The sequence below is a fragment of the Gopherus flavomarginatus genome, chromosome 4, assembly GCF_025201925.1.
Source record: "Gopherus flavomarginatus isolate rGopFla2 chromosome 4, rGopFla2.mat.asm, whole genome shotgun sequence".
Classification (NCBI taxonomy): domain Eukaryota; kingdom Metazoa; phylum Chordata; order Testudines; family Testudinidae; genus Gopherus; species Gopherus flavomarginatus.
The window spans coordinates 178,231,991-178,250,543 of NC_066620.1; the positions used below are offsets into that span (position 1 = coordinate 178,231,991).

The 18,553-nt window shown below is 47.1% G+C and overlaps 2 protein-coding genes across 10 annotated transcripts in view; one reads left to right on the top strand and one right to left on the bottom strand.

Annotated features, from left to right (window-relative positions):
- Positions 1 to 16,765, bottom strand: part of DLGAP2 (DLG associated protein 2) — a 688,475-nt gene extending 671,710 nt beyond the window's left edge. For all 5 annotated transcript variants that reach the window (XM_050950699.1, XM_050950698.1, XM_050950697.1 and 2 more), the window contains exon 1: positions 16,530 to 16,765. Coding sequence is in view for 3 of the 5 variants with exons in the window: in XM_050950698.1 (XP_050806655.1) it covers positions 16,530 to 16,547 (18 nt within the window). In the remaining 2 variants the exon portion in view is untranslated. The remainder of the gene's footprint in view (positions 1 to 16,529) is intronic.
- Positions 16,766 to 16,953: 188 nt separating this feature from the next.
- The window catches only part of ERICH1 (glutamate rich 1), a 111,504-nt gene continuing 109,904 nt past the window's right edge, over positions 16,954 to 18,553 (top strand). For all 5 annotated transcript variants that reach the window (XR_007774037.1, XR_007774035.1, XR_007774038.1 and 2 more), the window contains exon 1: positions 16,954 to 17,057. Coding sequence is in view for 1 of the 5 variants with exons in the window: in XM_050950946.1 (XP_050806903.1) it covers positions 17,036 to 17,057 (22 nt within the window). In the remaining 4 variants the exon portion in view is untranslated. The remainder of the gene's footprint in view (positions 17,058 to 18,553) is intronic.

Genomic DNA, 18,553 nt, shown 5'->3' on the forward strand with positions numbered 1-18,553 from the left:
ACCTACAAATATTGGAATTTTTGAGAAGCAATTCTAAATTAATATTTGGGGGAAACACTGACTGAATTAGTCTTACTTACAGTATTATCAACTGGTGCATTATTAGCAGAATTAGGATCTCATCATTGATGGAATTCTTAGTTTCTCAGGTTTACTAATTTTTCAGACCAAGACTTTATTTCTCACCTCTTAGGGGGGTAAAGAAGCTTGCTGTAAGAAGATGAGACCCTCTGAATTTCAGGTTCTCACTTTATAGCATAAACAACGTTGGACTTGTAAATGCACAGCTGCATTTTCTAAATACTATATACCATAAGCAGCTCTCACCAGATATTCTTGACAATTTCCAAAATTGACAAATTATTTAAGAACCCATATAAAATAATCTACCCAATATTAATGAACCTTAGCTATTTTGTCTGAATTTTTTGAACCTTCAGCCAAATGGAACTTACTAAAAAGTGATTGGCAGTCAGCAGATCATATGTTTGTCTGCTTCCATTTCAGAAAATAAAATCAATGAACTTAAAGTTCTGAACCGATTGATTTTGCTGCTTTCTTTCCATTTAGCCATTCTGAGAACTTCATTAATAGTGGTTTCTTTATTATCAAGACCTCTTTAGAATCATAGAATATCAGGATTGGAAGGGACCTCAGGAGATCATCTAGTCCAACCCCTGCTCAAAGCAGGACCAATTCCCAACTAAATCATCCCAGCCAGGGCTTTGTCAAGCCTGACCTTAAAAACCTCTAAGGGAGGAGATTCCACCACCTCCCTAGGTAACCCATTCCAGTGCTTCACCACTCTCTGAGTGAAAAAGTTTTTCCTAATATCCAACCTAAACCTCCCCCACTGCAACTTGAGACCATTACTCCTTGTTCTGTCATCTGGTACCACTGAGAACAGTCTAGACCCATCCTCTTTGGAACTCCCTTTCACGTACTTGAAAGCAGCTATCAAATCTCCCCTCATTCTTCTCTTCTGGAGACTAAACAATCCCAGTTCCCTCAGCCTCTCCTCATAAGGCATGTGCTCCAGCCCCCTAATCATTTTTGTTGCCCTCCACTGGACTCTTTCCAATTTTTCCACATCCTTCTTGTAGTGTGGGGGCCAAAACTGGACACAGTATTCCAGATGAGACCTCACCAATGTCGAATAGAGGGGAATGATCACGTCCCTCAATCTGCTGGCAATGCCCCTACTTATTCAGTCCAAAATGCCATTAGTCTTCTTGGCAACAAGGGCACACTGTTGACTCATATCCAGCTTCTCGTCCACTGTAACCCCTAGGTCCTTTTCTGCAGAACTGCTTCCTAACCATTCAGTCCCTAGTCTGTAACAGTGAATGGGATTCTTCCATCCTAAGTGCAGTACAAAATTAACCCTCTTAAAGCTGAAATAGTTAAGAGCAACTCCTTGGATTGAAAGAATATCTGATTCAATGTTACAGATGCAACTTCCAAGACATTAAAATAAATAAATAATTTTTAAAATTAGTTGCCCTTAAGTAACACATAAGTAGCAGATCCAAGTACGAATTACAGTCAGCCAGAAAAATATGCCAGTGGTTAGAAGACAGAGCTATGAGCTGCCATGAAGGAAACCATGCAGCCAGCTTCATGTTCCAGCATCCAGCAAGAAAAGAGACGTTTGCATTTTACTTCTAAGGGAAGGTGAGCTTTATGCGCTTAGCAGCCATCCTTCTCAGCAATGGCAGCCCAAAAGAATTACCAGCCAGTGGAAAAGAATAATATTTTGCATATATGTAGCATTTTTCAATTGTAGATGACAATGTTTTATAAAGGTGGGTAAGCATTATTAAAACTACATGTTACAATCAGAGATCCCATTCAAGGACGGGGCATAGAAGGAAGAGTTTACATAGACAAACCAGAGACCTCAAATTTAATTATTTTACTGATATCTCCTTTGTATGAAATGAGATCCAGAAAGCTACTGGTAATGCAGATTTATAAGATTTGGAAGTGAGATGGAGAAAGATAATTCAGACTCAGGAGGGGAACATCGCTTACTTTCCCATCTATCAGAATGAGGATAACTAGTATCATCCCCTATTCATTCATTTAGGGTGAAATCCACTGCTGTGCAGAGAGTACAAGATAGGCCTTGTACTGATCCACTGCACAGAGTGAATTTCACCCTTAGGAAATCTCTGCACTGCAAAAAAGGTGTGTTCTTAACACAGTTAAAATAGCAGTGAAGACACAACAACTCCGCTTTTAACTTAGTTTAGCAGCTTGAGTTCAACTTGAGGCTGCTCTTTAGGCTTACACTTGACCTTACACTTTAACCTGACTTACAGCAATTTGATTTTTATCTTCACTGCTATTTTAACCAGAGTTAGCTAAGTCAGGTTATCTAACCTGAGTTAGAACACTTTTTTTTTTTTTTTTTTTTTGGTGAGTATAGACAGACCTTAAGCGAATGAAGCAAAGGTGTCAGCTTCTCTCCCACTCTTTTAGGGCTCTGTTCAGACAAAATCTGATGTGTACCAAAGTTCATGTTACATAGCTTCACATCCCAGTGGCTTATTAAACCATAAATGGCCAAGGATTGAACAGGAGTAGGGCGTAGGTCTGTTTTATGGGCTGCCCAGGGAGCGCAAAAAGGAAGTGGAGAGTGCCTGAGATTCTCTCTCTTTCCTGCCTTCCATTCAAAGAACAACATTCCAGGAGCTACTGAAGCAAATTGTTTTATACTATTTTTATGGGCTATTTGTGAAGGTAAGAGAATGACATGAAATCTGGGAACTTCATTCTACTCCTTGCTGCAAACAAGACACCTACTCAGGGATTTGGAGCAATCAAATTTTTGAATTGCTCCGCTCCGGCTCTGCTCCAGCTCCGGGCAAAAACCTACTGGTCCATGCTCCAGCTCCAGGCTCTGCTCCAAAGCCCTGCACCCACTAATACAAAACTGATCCTCTCTGGTACCTGAATGATGATGTTTCTGTAAAGCACTCAATTACCCAAAATCGTAATAAACACTTTTTTTTTTTACTTGCTTGAATTTTATTCCACAGTACAGTCAGTGGCAAAGCAGTCCAACTTCTCATTGTAGAATATAGGTGCACAAACTGATGTATTCATAGAAGCTGCTCTGATTACACTGCAAATGCCATATACTAAGTGTTAAAGAGGCAATGTCAATATTAATAAGAAAAAATACTTCCATGAACAAAGTTTACCTACTAAAGTTACCCATGACAACTAAGAGTAAAGAGGAAATATTTTGTTTATTCTTTCAATTTGTTTACTTTGATTACATACAAAGTGCTATCAGAGGCGTAGTTTCACTCTTGTCAGATTGGCCAGTTATTTTTTTAGCAACAACTGTAAAAGCAGTCACTGGAGTTAGTGGATGCTGACTCCTATTCTATGATGGGAGTATTAACTATTAGCATATCTGACCCATATCAGGTGACTGCAGCTTTGAAATAAAGACCCCACTATTCCTCTGTGTCACACATTTCATTATGAAAAGGAGAGAGAAAAACATTTTTAAATGATAGAAGAATGTGGCTATAAAACACAGAAATTAGTAGACAAGCTAAGGGCCAGTGTCTTGCTTGAAACTATGTGAGAGACACAAGAGGGTGAGGTAATATCTTTCATTATCTCATCCACCTTGTCTTTCTAATAGACTGGGACCAACACAGCTACAATAACACAAGCTATCTGCAATTCACTTCTCAAAACTCACCAAGACAGAGAAAAAGGAAAAGTCAGTGAATAAAATGGGTAAGTTGGGTAAGCTGTGTAAGTAGTATAGTGTCTAGGAAATCAGAGAGCAGACAAAAGAGAAAAGCAAAAAGCTAAAAACTGAGAATCAGAGAAAGAAACACAGCAAAAAAGGGTTACTCACCTTTGTAACTGTTGTTCTTCGAGATGTGTTGCTCATATCGATTCCAATTAGGTGTGCGCACGTTGTGTGCATGTCCGTTGGAAAGTTTTTCCCCTAGTCGGGTCGGCTGTGGAGCCCCATGGAATGGCACCTGCATGGCGCTCAATATATGACCCTGCCAACCCAGCACCCCCTCAGTTCCTTCTTGCCAGCTACTTCAACAGAGGGAAGGGTTTGGAATGGATATAAGCAACATATCTTGAAGAACAACAGTTACAAAGATGAGTAACCTTTTTTTTTTCTTCTAGTGCTTGCTCATATCGATTCCAATTAGGTGACTCCCAAGCCTTACCCTAGCCGGTGAGGTCGGAGTGAAAGAATGTTGACTGCAGGACTGCTCTACTGAAAGCTGCATCATCTCTGGCGTGCCGGACAATGGCATAGTGCAAGGCAAAGGTATGCACCAAGGACCAAGTCGCTGCCCATCAGATTTCTTGGATCAGCACCTAGGCCAAGAACGCCGCTGATGAGGCCTGGGCCCTAGAGGAGTGTGCGGGGAGTGCTGGGGTCGGCACACCGGCCAGCTCATAGCAAGCGTGGATGCAGGATGTGATCCAGGAGGAGATTCTTTGAGAGGAGACCGGGAGGCCCTTCATCCAGTCTGCCACCGCGAGGAAGAGCTGGGTCGATTTCTTGAACGGCTTAGTGTGTTCGATGTAGAAAGCAAGGGCCCTGGGGACATCGAGGGAATGCAGCCGCTGTTCCCAGGGACCAGCATGAGGTTTAGGGTAAAAAATGGGCAGGAAAATATCCTGACTGGTGTGAAAGGCTGACACCACCTTGGGGAGAAAGGTGGGTGTGGTCTGACTTGTACCTTATCCTTGTGCAAAACCGTTAAGGTGGTTCTGAGGTGAGGGCCTTCAGTGCGGAGATGCGTCTCACCAACATAATGGTGACTAGGAAAGCCATCTTCCAGGAAAGATACAGGAGGGAGCACGTGGCCAGTGGTTTGAACGGGGGGCCCATAAGTCTTGAAAGGACCATGTTAAGGTCCCATGCAGGGACAGGCAGCCAGATCTGAGGATAGAGATGGTCCAAGCCCTTGAGAAAGTGACCGACCATTGGGTTGGCGAAGACAGAGTGGCAAGACGCACCCAGGTGGAAGGCCAAGATGGCAGCGAAGTGAACCTGCTGTTTCAGGTGCAGGAGGTACTCCAAAATGAGGGGCACCTGCACCCGGGAGATGCGGGGGCTGGCGCTGATCACACCAACACAAAAACAGTTTCCACTCTGCCAGATATGTGGCTCGAGTAGAGGGTTTCCTGTTGCCCAGCAGGACCTGCCTTACAGGGTCTGAACACAGAAGCTCCGTAGGGTTCTGCCATGCAGCATCCATGCCATGAGGTGGAAAGACCACAGGCCAGGTTGACAGAGGCGACCGTGGTCCTGAGTGAGCAGGTCAGGAAGAAGAGGCAACAGGACTGGAATGTCCACCGACAGTTCTAACAGTGTGGTGTACCAATGCTGGCGAGGCCACGCTGGAGCTACCAGAATCACCCTCACCCCATCTCTGCAGATCTTGAGCAGGACCTTGTGCATGAGGGGGAATAGAGGAAAGGCATAAAGCAGGGATGCCATCGAGGGAAACAGGAACGCGTCTATGAGGGAGCCCAGGCTGTGACCTTGGAAGGAGCAGAACATTGGGCACTTCCTGTTGCTGCAGATGGCAAACAGGTCATCCTGGGGAAACCCCCACCTTTGGAAGATGGGGTGGACGACATCTGGCCAGAGGGACCACTTGTGTGAGTGGAAGGACCTGCTGAGGCAGTCCGCCAGAGTTTTCTGGAGCCCAGGAAAAAATGATGCTACCAAGTGAATCGAGCGGGCTATACAGAACTCCCACAGTCGAATTGCTTAGTGGTAGAGGGGGGAGGAACAGGCCTCCCCCTGCTTGTTGATGTAGAACATGGCCGAGGTGTTGTCCATGAGAACGCCACACAATGATCATGCAGGCATGCCTGGAAGACTTGACAAGCAAGGTGCACTGCCATCAGCTCCCTGATGTTGATATGGAGGGAGACCTTGGACAGAAACCACAGACCCTGAGTCCAAAGGTTTCCCAGATGAGCACCTCAGATGAGCGCTGACGCATCCAAGACCAGGAACAAAGAAGGCTGGGGGCTTTGAAAGGAGACTCCCTTGCACACTGCCTGGGGATCGAGCTACCAGCGGAGGGAGGCGAGGACCCGTTCTGGGATGGTGACCACTGAATTCAGGCTGTCGCACCCCGGGTGGTAGACTGAGGCAAGCCATGCTTGTAATGGATGGAGCCAGAGCCTGGCGTCCTGGGTCATGTATGTACACGAAGCCCTATGGCCAAGGAGACTCACGAAACTTCTTGCTGTCGAGTTCAGGAAACTCTGAAGGCCCCAAATGAGGAGGGCGTGCACCTGAATGGAGTCCAGAACTGCGCCGATGAACTCTATCCTCTGGGTCAGTTCCACGGTCAACTTTGCTACACAGAGGAGGAGACCCAGCCATCAGAACATACACCTGACCAGGTGGAGGTGGGACTGCATCTACTTTCTGATGCAGCCCCGAAGCAATCAGTCATCGAGGTAAGGATACAGTTGCACCCACTGTCGAGGGAGGAAGGCAGCCAAGACCGACATACACTTGGTGAACACCCGGGGGGCTGTGGAAAGGCCTAATGGGACGGCCATAAACTGGTAATGTTCGCGGTTGACCACAACCACAGGGAGCGCCTGTGCGCCAGATGAATCGCTATATGGAAGTACACATCCTTGATGTTGAGGGCGGTGTACCAGGATCAGGGAAGGGATAATGGTACCCAGGGAGACCATGCAGAACTTCAACTTGCCCATGAACTTGTTGAGCCCACACATCTACTGAATGGGCTGGAGGTCCCTTTTGGTCTTGGGGATTAGGAAATATCGGGAGTAAAACCCCTTGCCCCTTAGTTCCCACTGAACCTCTTCTGCCGCCCCCAAGGCGAGGAGCACCTGAACCTCCTGGATAAGGAGTTGCTCGTGAGAGGGGTCCCTGAATAGGGATAGGGGAGGGTGGAGAGGAACAAAATTGGAGAGAGTATCCCGCTTCCACCATGCGAAGGACCCAACGGTCCGAGATTATTTGAGACCAAGCACGGCGGAAATGGGATAAATGATTCAAAAAAGGTGAGGAAAGATCCTGGGGTAAGTCTGATATGCCATCCTCGGGCATCCCTTCAAAAGGCCTGTTTGGAACCCGACGATGGTTTGGTAGGGCCCTGGCCTTGCCCAGACAGGGGGTTGGAGGGCTTCCTCCTGCCATTCTGCCCCCGCCGCCTGCAAAAGTCCTGCCTCGGCCGAGGAGCGCTGCTGGCGTCCTGGGTCATGTATGTACAGCATCTGCTGAACCTCCGAGGCAGGCCAGAGGCTTGCAGCCAGGAGGTACACCTCATGGCAATTCTGGAGGACAAAGTACTCGCAGCTGAGTCTGCAGCATCCAGTGAGGCCTGCAAAGAGGTCTGTGCCACTGTCTTGCCCTCATCAACAAGGGCCCCAAACTCCTCCCTGGACTCAGGAGGCACAAGTTCCTTGAACTTCAGCATGGAGTTCCAGGAGTTAAAGTTGTAATGGCTCAGGAGTGCCTACTGATTGGCAATCCAGAACTAGAGCCCACCCATAGAGTAAATCTTGTGGCCAAACAAGTCCAGCTGCTTGGCATCCTTTGACTTGGGCATAGGGGCTGGCTGTCCATGCCTCTCCTCCTCGTTCATGGCCGCAGCCATGAGCGAGCAGGGCTGCAGGTGTGTGAACAAGTAATCGTGTCTCTTCAAGGGGACAAAGTATTTATGTTCTACCCCCTTGGCAATAGGGGAAATGGAAGCCAGATGATTTTGGCATTAGTCTGGTTGGTCTTGATGAGAGGCAGGGCCACCCCCAATGGATCTTCCAGGGTCAAAAATGTCCACCGTTGGGTCCTCTGATTCCACCACCTCCTCGGCCTGCAGGTTCATGTTGCATGCAACTCTGCACAGGAGGTCCTGATGGGCACAGATATCAATAGGAGGTGGCCCAGAGATAGAGGTGCCCAACACAGCCTCATCAGGGGAGGAGGATGAAAAGGCCACGGGAGGAAGAGGGTTGTCCTGATCCTCCTGTGCCACGGGGGTCCGATGTCCTGTGTCGCCGACTGCAGGGCCCAGCTTAGGAACCGGAGTCAGAGGAGGTGCCAAAGTGGGAAGAGTGCACAACATCTCCTCCATGCCTCCATGAGCAGGCCTACTGGCGGAGGCTTCCAGCACCCGTGGTTCAGAGATGGCTGATCAGGAAGCACCAGATGGTACACCCTGGGCCTGATGGTACGCCCATGGCATCCAGAACCATTACTGGGCAGGTCCCTGCCCAAGCACCTGCAAAGGCCCTGCCCCCGCATCAGCGTGGCCACAGTCTGACCGGCGGCAGTCCCAGTCCGAACCTGAGGAACGAGAACCGAACCATGAGGGCCAGGGCAGTGCCAAGCGAATCTGTTCCAGTGAGCAGCAATGAGGAGAAGGGGAGCAATGCTACAAAGCTGAGGAGCGGCGCTGGGACCTGGAGCAGTACCGTGGCCTGGAGCTGTGCTGAGACGACGAACAGCGCTGGGATCAGTGCCAGATCTGGGATGTGCTCTGTGACAGCAACCGGCAGGCAGGGCGGTGCCATGATCAGGAGCACCGGCATGAACTGGAGCGATGCCACAAGAACGACCAGTGGCAGGACTCCGAGCACTGCTGGAAATGGGAATGTTGCCAGGAATGGGAGCAGTGCCGAGGCTCGACCACCGGTGCTGACGGTGCCGACAGGCAGATCAACACTGGCTTGCCCTGAGATGGTGCCATCTGCTGGCGGCTGAGAGGGAGCTTGGCGTGGAACGAGGGGACACCAATGCCATCATGGCAATGAGGTCTCTTGCCACCACAAAGGTGTCCAGAGTAGAAGACAGCTGGACTTCCATCATACTGCAGGTTGGGGAGTCCAGCGGCACCAGACTCATCTATTTCCCTCAGTGGGGTCGGAGTCGACAGTGCCGTGACCACGATCTTTGCTCCTGGATGCTCCCCTCCGGGATGCTCCCCAGTGGCTGGGGCTCTGGGGAAGCAGGTCTCTGCACAAGAGAGACACCCTTCTCTGGCTTCCGGTGTCATTTCGGTCCAGGGGAGCGGGAGCAGTGCCGAGCCAATGTCGCCAACTGAGGTGCCGAGCAGCGGCAGTGCCATGGGTCTCGGTCAGAGTCCAGCCGCAGTGCTGCCTCCACCACTGCTGGGGCGCTGGGGCGCTGCACATTGAAGAGCTCGGTGCTGGGTCCTGTTGCGCCGAAGGAGACTGGGGACAAAGTGCCACCTCCATAAGTTGCTGCTTCAGGCAAAAGTCCAGCTCCTTTTTAGTCCAAGGATGAAAACCCTTGCAGATCCTGCACATCTCGGCTTGGTGAGCCTCCCCCAGACACTTTAGGAAAGAGTTATGGGGGTCGCCTGTTGGCATGAGCTTGGAGCAGGACCTGCAGGGTTTGAATCCCGGGGACTTGGGCATGGAGCCCCAAAGAAAAATAGTCAGGATGGAGGGTAACTAAAACAAAATAAACAAGAACTACCAACAAAACAAAACAACTACTATCTATAGAGCCAGGGAAACGTGGAGAACTTGCAGAGCAAGATACCAAGTTCACACAACTGTCACAGGCGGTAAGAAGGGACTGAGGGGGCACCAGGTTGGCAGAGTCGTATATTGAGCGCCATGCAGGTGCCACTCCAGGGGGCTCCACAGACGACCCGATGGATGCTGCTAGGGGAAAAACTTTCTGACGGCCATGCATGTGGCACGTGCACACCTAATTGGAATCAATATGAGCAAGCACTCGAAGAATTAGTTCTGCTGAAGTGTAATATGGTTCAGGGGGCATATGCTTATTATTGAGGTATTTGTGGAATGTAGCATGACAATTTGTGGTCACAGGTCTATTACAATATGGATTCTGATTCATCCATATCTTTATACATATGTTTGATCATAGCTGTTGACATACTGTCTATGTTATACACAGGTATTCTTAACTAGTATAGGAAAGGAAGCTGTACAGTTCACGGTATCTATAAGTTTAGCAAGGTAATCTGTACAACATTTATTCCCCCCCCCCAGATATTAAAAGGAAGGGTCCTCCCTCTACCCTAATAATGAAATACTTTATCAATACAGAAATATTTTGTACTGTATAGTACATTTCTAACAACTGATATAAAGTATCTCTACCATCATACTTGAGGGACTAACAGTTTTCTGCTTTTCAATGGACCTCAATCGTCTGTTTTATCATGCATGTTTAAATAAGCTAATTCACTATGGTGATGAACGGAAGCAGCTAATAAGGATTGTCTTGTTCATGTGCTAAAATTGCAGCAGCTGTTTTTGTTTGACTGATGTAGTTTGAAAGAGCCCCCTGATGGCAAACCATAGAAAAAACAGGGATGTTTCAATGTTCTCTCTATTACCAAAATTACTCATAGGATTATAACAGTCATAAAAGGAAATTGCTTTGTCTACATATAACTGCAAGAGATTTTTCCCCTTGCATATTAAAGGTAGGTGTACAATTTTAACACTTTTCTTAAACCTAAAAAAAAGTATTCCATTGAGTATTCTGCATAATGTATTCTAATAAAGCTCTCTATCAAGCCAAAGTTCCATCACTGAAGATATTATCTATGAATCCCTTTCTAATAAATATTATTGTAGCATCCACTATTAGAGTAAAATGCTGTAATTGTGAAGAGAAGGAACAGGTCTATCAGGATAATCAACGTGAATAACGTAGCTGAAGTCGAAGTATCTTAGATTGAGTTACTTACTGTCCTCACGGCGTGGGATCGACGTCCGCGGTTCCCCTGTCGACTCTGCTACCGCCATTTGCGTTGGTGGAGTTCCAGAGTCGACAGGAGCATGTTCAGGGATTGATATGTCGCGTCTAGATGAGACGCAATATATCAGTCCCCGAGAAATCGATTGCTACCCGCCGATAAGGCCGGTAGTGAAGACGTACCCTAAAAGACATCTCAGAGTGCTGAGTTTCAATGGGAATTTTTCATAGGTTCCAAGGTCAAATGGGATCATCATGATCATCTAGTCTGGCCTCCTCCTTTAAGTCATGATTTAAAGACTTCAAGTTACAGAGAATCCACCATTTGCACTAGTTTAAACCTGCAAGTGATCCATGCCTCATGCTGCAGAGGAAGGCAAAAGAATAAACAAAGAAAAAAAAACGGGTCTCTACCAATCTGACCTGGAGGAAATTCCTTCCTTACCCCATAATACAGGAGATAGAATTGCCCTGAATTAATTCCTATTTGAAATATAATATATCGTGCAGAAAACACATTCAATCTTGATTTAAAAATTGTTGTGAGTGCTCAGAACCTTTCAGGATCACATATGTTCAACACCTAATAGAGCAACCACTTGCTTTCACAGTTATCACACTTTATTTTAATAATGAATATTCCAGTAACTTGACTTTAGGCATGAGTGAGGGCTTTATTAGAATAGAATTATGCCTGAAGTGATCTCAGTCAGATTTGAGGGTCCTCAGGACCATGAAGATTGAAACCCTAATCAAGCAACTTTTTTTTTCTTGAGAATATACCATATATAACACAGGAAAAAGTCCCGAATTTAACAAAGTAAAAGCTGGGAGTGAAATCCTGGCCCCGTTGAAATCACTGGGAGTTTTGCCATTGACTTCAATAGGGCCAGGACTCCACTCAGTAGATTTTGGCTTTTGCTTAATATAGTACTGCTCCTGATCACCTCTGTTAAGTACTCTTTGTTTATTGAGTGCTTATTTTGAAAAAGTTTCACTCTAAATTTAGTTTAAAATTACACTAGATATTTAAATAATCTGCAAAGTAGGACTCTAAATTATAAGAAGCTAGTCAATAAGGATGTCCTACATTTTTTCCTAATGGAAATTAGGTATATTGCTTGAAAGGTGTAACTGCATGCAAATATCATTTTACAGCACTAAGAAAAAAGCTCTAAAAAAAATCTCAAATAGAATCAACTACATCTGATAGATCTAGTCTTTATTTTTTGTTTAGTTAAATAATGCAGGCATAATAAATGTATTCTTTATTAAAGGATTAACAGGGTCTGAATGTAACACTCAGAATTGACTCTCAAGTGCATAACATTCTGTCACAAAATCATTAACATCATCTGATACAATTTTAAATTACAACCAGATATATTCAAAGGCATACAAAATGATTCATGAATGAAAACAACAAAATCCCTTTTAAAAGCCAAAGTAGTAAAATCTGGTTGCTCTTTTTAAAAAATAATCAGAGGGGTAGCCATGTTAGTCTGGATCTGTAAATGCAGATCCATGCATCTGACGAAGTGGGTATTCACCCACGAAAGCTCATGCTCCAAAATGTCTGTTAATCTCTAAGGTGACACAGGATTCTTTGCTGCTTTTAAAAAATAATGCAGCTGGAAAAATATAAAGTTGCATTCATGAAACTAAATGTTTTGTTTAATCCATGTGGAATTACTTTTTAATAGGTTTAATTTATGTATAATTGTTGAGCTCTGAAAGTACAAAAAATGGAAATCTTCGACTACCCCCATTTTGTCCTAATAACTTTCCAGAGAGAACACAAATATTGAATGGAAACTGATAGCATAGACAGCTGTACATTAGGTATCTTGAATATATTTGCATTAGAAAATAATTCCAACGTCCGCAGCACATCTAGAATCATTTCTGAAGATCAATCCTTTACAGCTAATGTACTCCCATGGTGTATTCCAGGATACAGTACAAAGAATTAAGCTCACACTACCCTGAGGAAAAAAATAACCCACACCAGGGTTGTCAGTTATTCATAGTTGGGCTAGTTCACATGTTCAAGAAAAGCTTTGGTGTAGAAGTGTTCATACCTCTAGTCATGTACTACATAGATAGGGTGACCAGATGTCCAAATATTAAGGGCTTTGTCTTATATAAGCAACTATTTCTCCCCCCTCATCCCTGCATCCCAATTTTTCACATTTGCTATCTGGTCACCCTGTATAGATGATCTGAAGTATTGGATTTCTTCAAATTTTGTCAGTTCTTCAGTTTATGCAGCATTGTAGCTTCCAGAGAAATATAGATGAAAACACACCAACAATTAAAGAGCACTTCAGTTTGATAGTCTTGTTCCTGGGTATACACAATCTAGAGTGATTTAAGTTTAGTGGACCACTTGATTTTGTTTTAAGTGCTTTAATTTGGAAGTGTGTCAACTCTCACTTGCTTCCAAGACAATTAAACCAATTTAAACCTGTGATGTAGTAAAATACAAATGGAAACAAACTACAAAAAGGGCATATTTAATGTCTTGAGTTAAAAAAGAATTTATAATACTAGGGGAAAATGCCATTAGTTGTATGTATAATGCAACTTGAAGATATACATATATATAATATGAGTTTATGGATAAGAAAACACAAATCACTATTGAAAAAAATCAGGGCTCAAATAGTGAGATCATTAGATTGCAAACTGTCAAAACCTGAACAATGAAAGAAATAAAACATAGTCTCAGCATCTTGACTAATTTTTTATATCTATATACCTTCATCTTTGGATAGTGAGACTTCCCCATTGAAGAAGAATTACTAGATTTGGTCTAAAGTTGACATTCGTACTGTTTAGACAACTAATTTAAAGCCCTAATCCTGCAAAGCCTTATTCAAATCTAGTATTTCCACCGAAGTTAATTGGACTACCCATGTCAGGAGGGACGCTGTAAGGGTGCTGAGGATCCAACTCTAGTGAAAAACTTCACCATCCATTTGATCCTAACCTCTCAGAGTTACAAGGGAAAAGAGGAGGGATGAGGAGAAAATGGCTCTGGGAAGCATTTTTTAAAAGGTGAAGATTAGGAGTTCTTTATGCTTTTGCTGGCATATTATTCAGCTGAATTTTGCATAACTGATGTTACTGAACATATTGGTCTTGGTAAAATGATGGGGGGTGGGTTAATTATTTCTATTTCTGAGTTGAAAGATTTGAATACCTACAGAATACTATTGTACTCCTCCTTTTCCCCTCATCCTCCAATATGTACTTGGTGCGTACAAATTTTTAATCTGTTCTCTGCATCTAAGGAAGAGATCATACCATCTGAAATAAACTATCTGAATGGCCATGAAATAGAAAATGCAACAAAACACACTGAAAACGGTTGCAATTGTTAACACAGCCTTAGTCACCAGCAGCCACCACAAGACAATTTGGCTGATAGCAAATCCTGATTAATGACTTCTTCGTTTTAGCATCAAGGCAACAGCCTGAACTGCTATGACTACTGGCTCTTCCTCTTTACAAGCCTTATATGATCTACTAGTTTCCAAGAGCAACTAAATATCGGGGGGGGGGGCATATTAGGAGTATTTTATAACTTTCCAGTCATGATATGCCTACATAGAGATTAGATCTGACTTTGTTACAGTAGGGGGAGAGTGTGGGTGTGGCCCTAGCTCCCTAGGGGGTTTCTAGAGAGGTGTGCAACCCTTTATTCCATAAAGTAATTAGACATGGTAGCTAGTAATTGATTCCCCATCACAAAGGGTGTATTTAAATTAGTCATTATTATTTTTATTAATAGTTATAATTCATTGTACATAATGTGTCTAGTACATCAATGCAATTGCATGAAAATGCCAAGTGACAGTGATTTTGGTTGCTACAAAGGCACTTACCCTGGGTTTCTGAAAAACAATCCTCAAAATTCCCTGATCACTATCTGGGATATAATGCCGACCTATGTATCTCTCTCCCCCCCCCCCGCCCTCCTTTTATCTCCCTGCTTAGGAAGATGGGAGGAAGTCATTGGAGCTTCATCTTTCCCAAGTTGGTTACATTGATAAGCCACACGCAATATGATTTATTGCCTTAGTCTTACTGGTTTCTGATACAAGATGCAGACTGCACAGATCAAGCCAAACGACCCTCAAAGCCGGAGTTACCCTCCCCAACAGGCAGCACCCCAGCTCCGGGCAAGGGACAACGCCAGCAGCATCTCGGTTCCATTTCTTAAAGAGTCCGGACTGAGCGATCAAAGCAAGGGAAATGGATCTCCCCCTTTTCGCCAAATCCAAACTCCCTCCGAGCTCGTTCTCTCTCGTCCCTGCCCGCCCCCCTTCACTTTAGCAGCACGCTGCGCAGCCCTTTCCATGGTACCCCTGTCCAGGGCTGAGCCCTTATCAGTTACCTCCACACACGGGATAATCTCACACACCCCAGCATCCCCCCACCTCCAAGCCGTTGCTCCAGGACCAATACTCATTGTTGGCCGCGTTAGGGAAGCGCCGCCGCCAGTGCAGTACACCACGAAGAGGAGGTGGAGGAGGCGGCTTGATTACACGAGCCTTTTCTCTGGTTTCATCCTCACATAGCAACCCTTAAAATGATGGTCTGTTAAAACCCACCATCCTCGCTTACAGCACTTTCCTCCCTTCCAGGCAAAGAAACCAGATGCACGGTGTCCCCCTTCCCACACATCAATTCTCCATTCCAGCCAAAAGCCTCGCTCTGCCCCACTACATGGAAATAAATCCGGGAGGGGGACCCCCCCCCCCCGGCCGGTCAGTCTGTAACATACACGTTTAACATGTTCTCTGTGTGTTTCTAGTCAAGGTGCGCGCGCGCGCGCGCATTTTGTGCAATGCTTCTTTTAATCGCAAATCCCCTCAGCCCGTTTCACGCTCCAGTCAGCTGAATGGTTTCCACTTTTGCACGCGGGGCCAAAAAGCGCAATTGTCACCGTCTCTTGCGTTCTGCAAGAACAGCCGCAGCTGACGGCTTCACACCTTGTGCCGCCGGTCAGCACCTTGGACACCCAGCGGCGGCAGCAGCCCAGAGAGCTTCGAAGCGGCAGCCCCCAAAATCAGCTGCATCCTCATCAGCACAGAAGTGCTGGGACCGGAGCGAGCGTAGCGACAACCAACCACCCCAGCAGCAGCTGCTCAAACCCAACATCCCAGCGGTGCTCAGCAGCTGATGCGACCCCAACGCTGTGCAGCGAGAAAGACTCCCTCTTGCAACCCTCACGCCGATACATAACAATAGCAGCCCCATCCCTAGGACCTGCAACAACCCGGCTAGCACCTGCGGCCGCTCTCTAACATTGCCCTCCTGAGGCACAGCTGCAGATGCCCTCCTCCCCCGCCAACCCGACAGCAGCAAAGCAGCTCCTGCTACGACCAGAATACCACAAGAACCCCCTGACACCTCACCAGATGCACTCCCCCCGCCAACAGCCACACCGCCCCCACTATTCCAACAGGATTAGCTGCTCCCACAAAACAAGCCCAGCAGCAGCTGTACCCTCGCCCCCAAACGCGCTCAGCAGCTGCACTTCTCATTGTTTTTAACAAGAGTCTGTCACACTTTGCAGCCTAAGACCCACGCTCAGCCCAGTCGCTCACTCCCCTCTCTTCACGCTTACACCCCAAGTCCTGCAAATCCTGCCACTGTGTCCACTGGTTCCCACACTACATGAGCCCGGGAGCAGCAGTGCCCCCAGCCCGGGCGCTCAGCGGCATGAGACAGACGATACCCATCATCGTGTCCTTACCTTTTTCAGCGCTGACATTCTAGTACATTATTGATTTAGCAGGTGCCGGGTTGGGCTGGCGGGTCAGGTGAGGGGGAAGCCCGGGCAGGTGGTGGCGGCGGAGGAGGAGCGGCGTGTGTATAACATTCTCCCCGCGCAGCGGTCACACGCGCCGAGGCACTGCACCGCTTGCGAGTCCCCTCGCGCTAGCCATGCGCTGCCGCCGCCGGGGCTGCTGCTGAGCTTGCAGCTGTCAAACCCCGCTCTACACACAGCTCGCGCGCTCTGCGCAGCCGCGCTCCCCCGGCCGGAGCTCGGCAGGCGCGACGCGGGGCCATCCGGACGCAGCCGCCATGCCGGGAAGGTCCGCTGTGCGCCCCGGCGAGGGCCGCCCCTGCGCCGGCAGCACCAATGAGCGCCGTCCCCGGCCGGGGTGGGCGCGGCTGGCAGGAGACCGAGCACGAAAGGCGGAAGGCTGGGGCGCGCTTTCTGGGCCGTGCGCCGCGGCCGGAGCTGTTTGCGGGACTATGTCTGTCGGCAGGAGGGAAGGTGCGGCTGGGGGGTCCCTGGTCTGCCCCGGGACGCTGGGGGGCGGCGGTTGCACTCTCCCACTGCTGCGAGGACTGCGCGGCTAGGTCCGGGAAACGCTTCAGAAGTTCCCGAGTGAGCCCTGCCCCGGGGAAGCGGGTGCGGAGCTGGACGGGGAGCTAGTGGGCAGCAGGTGTTGGAGGGAGCCTGGACGGCTGAGTGGGGCGAGGAGCTCTCGGGCCAGGGAATAGGAGCGGGGAGGAAGCCTGGGGGCTGCATGGGGGTTGTTACTGATGGAGGGAGTCCAGTAGCCCAGGAAGGGGAGGCCGGAGCGGGGGACTGAGACTGAAGCAGCCTGTGCTGTCTTGAGGGGAGGATGGGTGACAAGAGGATCGCGCCTGAAGCAGCCTAGGGGATGCTCTGGGCAGCTGGCAGAGTCTGGGGTTTGCCTGCAGTGCCTGTGAGGTTTGGTGGTGGTCTGGAACAGCCACTGCTCTACCTCTCCACTCCCCCCCTCCCCGCGCCCGCCAAAGCTTCTGTCCCATCCCAGGGACAGCATGCTGCTGCTGCTTTACTGCCGCCGCTCCACGTGGGCTCAGAGCTAACATGGAGAGGCTGCCTGAAGACCCAGCACCACAACAAATCCTGGTAGCAGGGAGGAAAAATTATAGCAAAAACCTGCTGCATGTACGAAATTCCACAAAGTATGCAGATCAGCATGGACAGGCAGGGAGCTGGGTGTGTGAGTGTCATGTCCAGTGTGTGACACTTAGGTCTGCAAGGATAGACTGTATTTGTAGATGAACATGTGGCAGCCTCTGGGTGCTCTAATTAATTGCCCTTTTGTCATTAAAGTGCCTTGCAGGATTTTTTGGGGCGGGGGGTGGGAGGGTGAACGAGGATATTCAGCAAGCCATTAAAACAAGATTCTGCCTGCCCTATGTGCTCCTGAAGATTGTATTTTAGAAGACTAGGTGCTTATACCTGTGTTCTTGGACAAAAGCTACCCTTCTCTTGTGCACTTGCTGCTGCTGCTTCTTCCTTTCACCCCAGAAGTTGAATTCCTGTTAAGGTTGTGTAATGCTTTTATGCAACCCCTTTCTAAATTCATTTTAACAATCTCTTCACACCCCCCCCCCAAAAAAAAAAACCTCTCACTTTTGGCTGAAACAGTCAATGCTCTTTGTTGTCCTCAAGATGAGTGTGTGTGTGCACAAATCCTTGGAGCTGTTTTATGCAGTTGGAGTTACAACATTTTGGGGACTTTTTCCTGTTTGAGGGGTTTTGGTTTGTGGAGCTTATTTTGTGTGTGTACGTACCTAATTCTAAAAATCTGAACTTTGAAAGTTGAAGCTTTGCACTTAAATAATCCTAATGGACCAGTGTAATTGCTAGGCTTCTAAAATGCAGCTGTTTTTCACAAATGTTTATCAGTTTTAAAACTTAATATGGAGTATGAACAGTAGAATATTTTATCTTGTAAAGTGTGTATATGCAGAGATGCATGATGAGCTTGT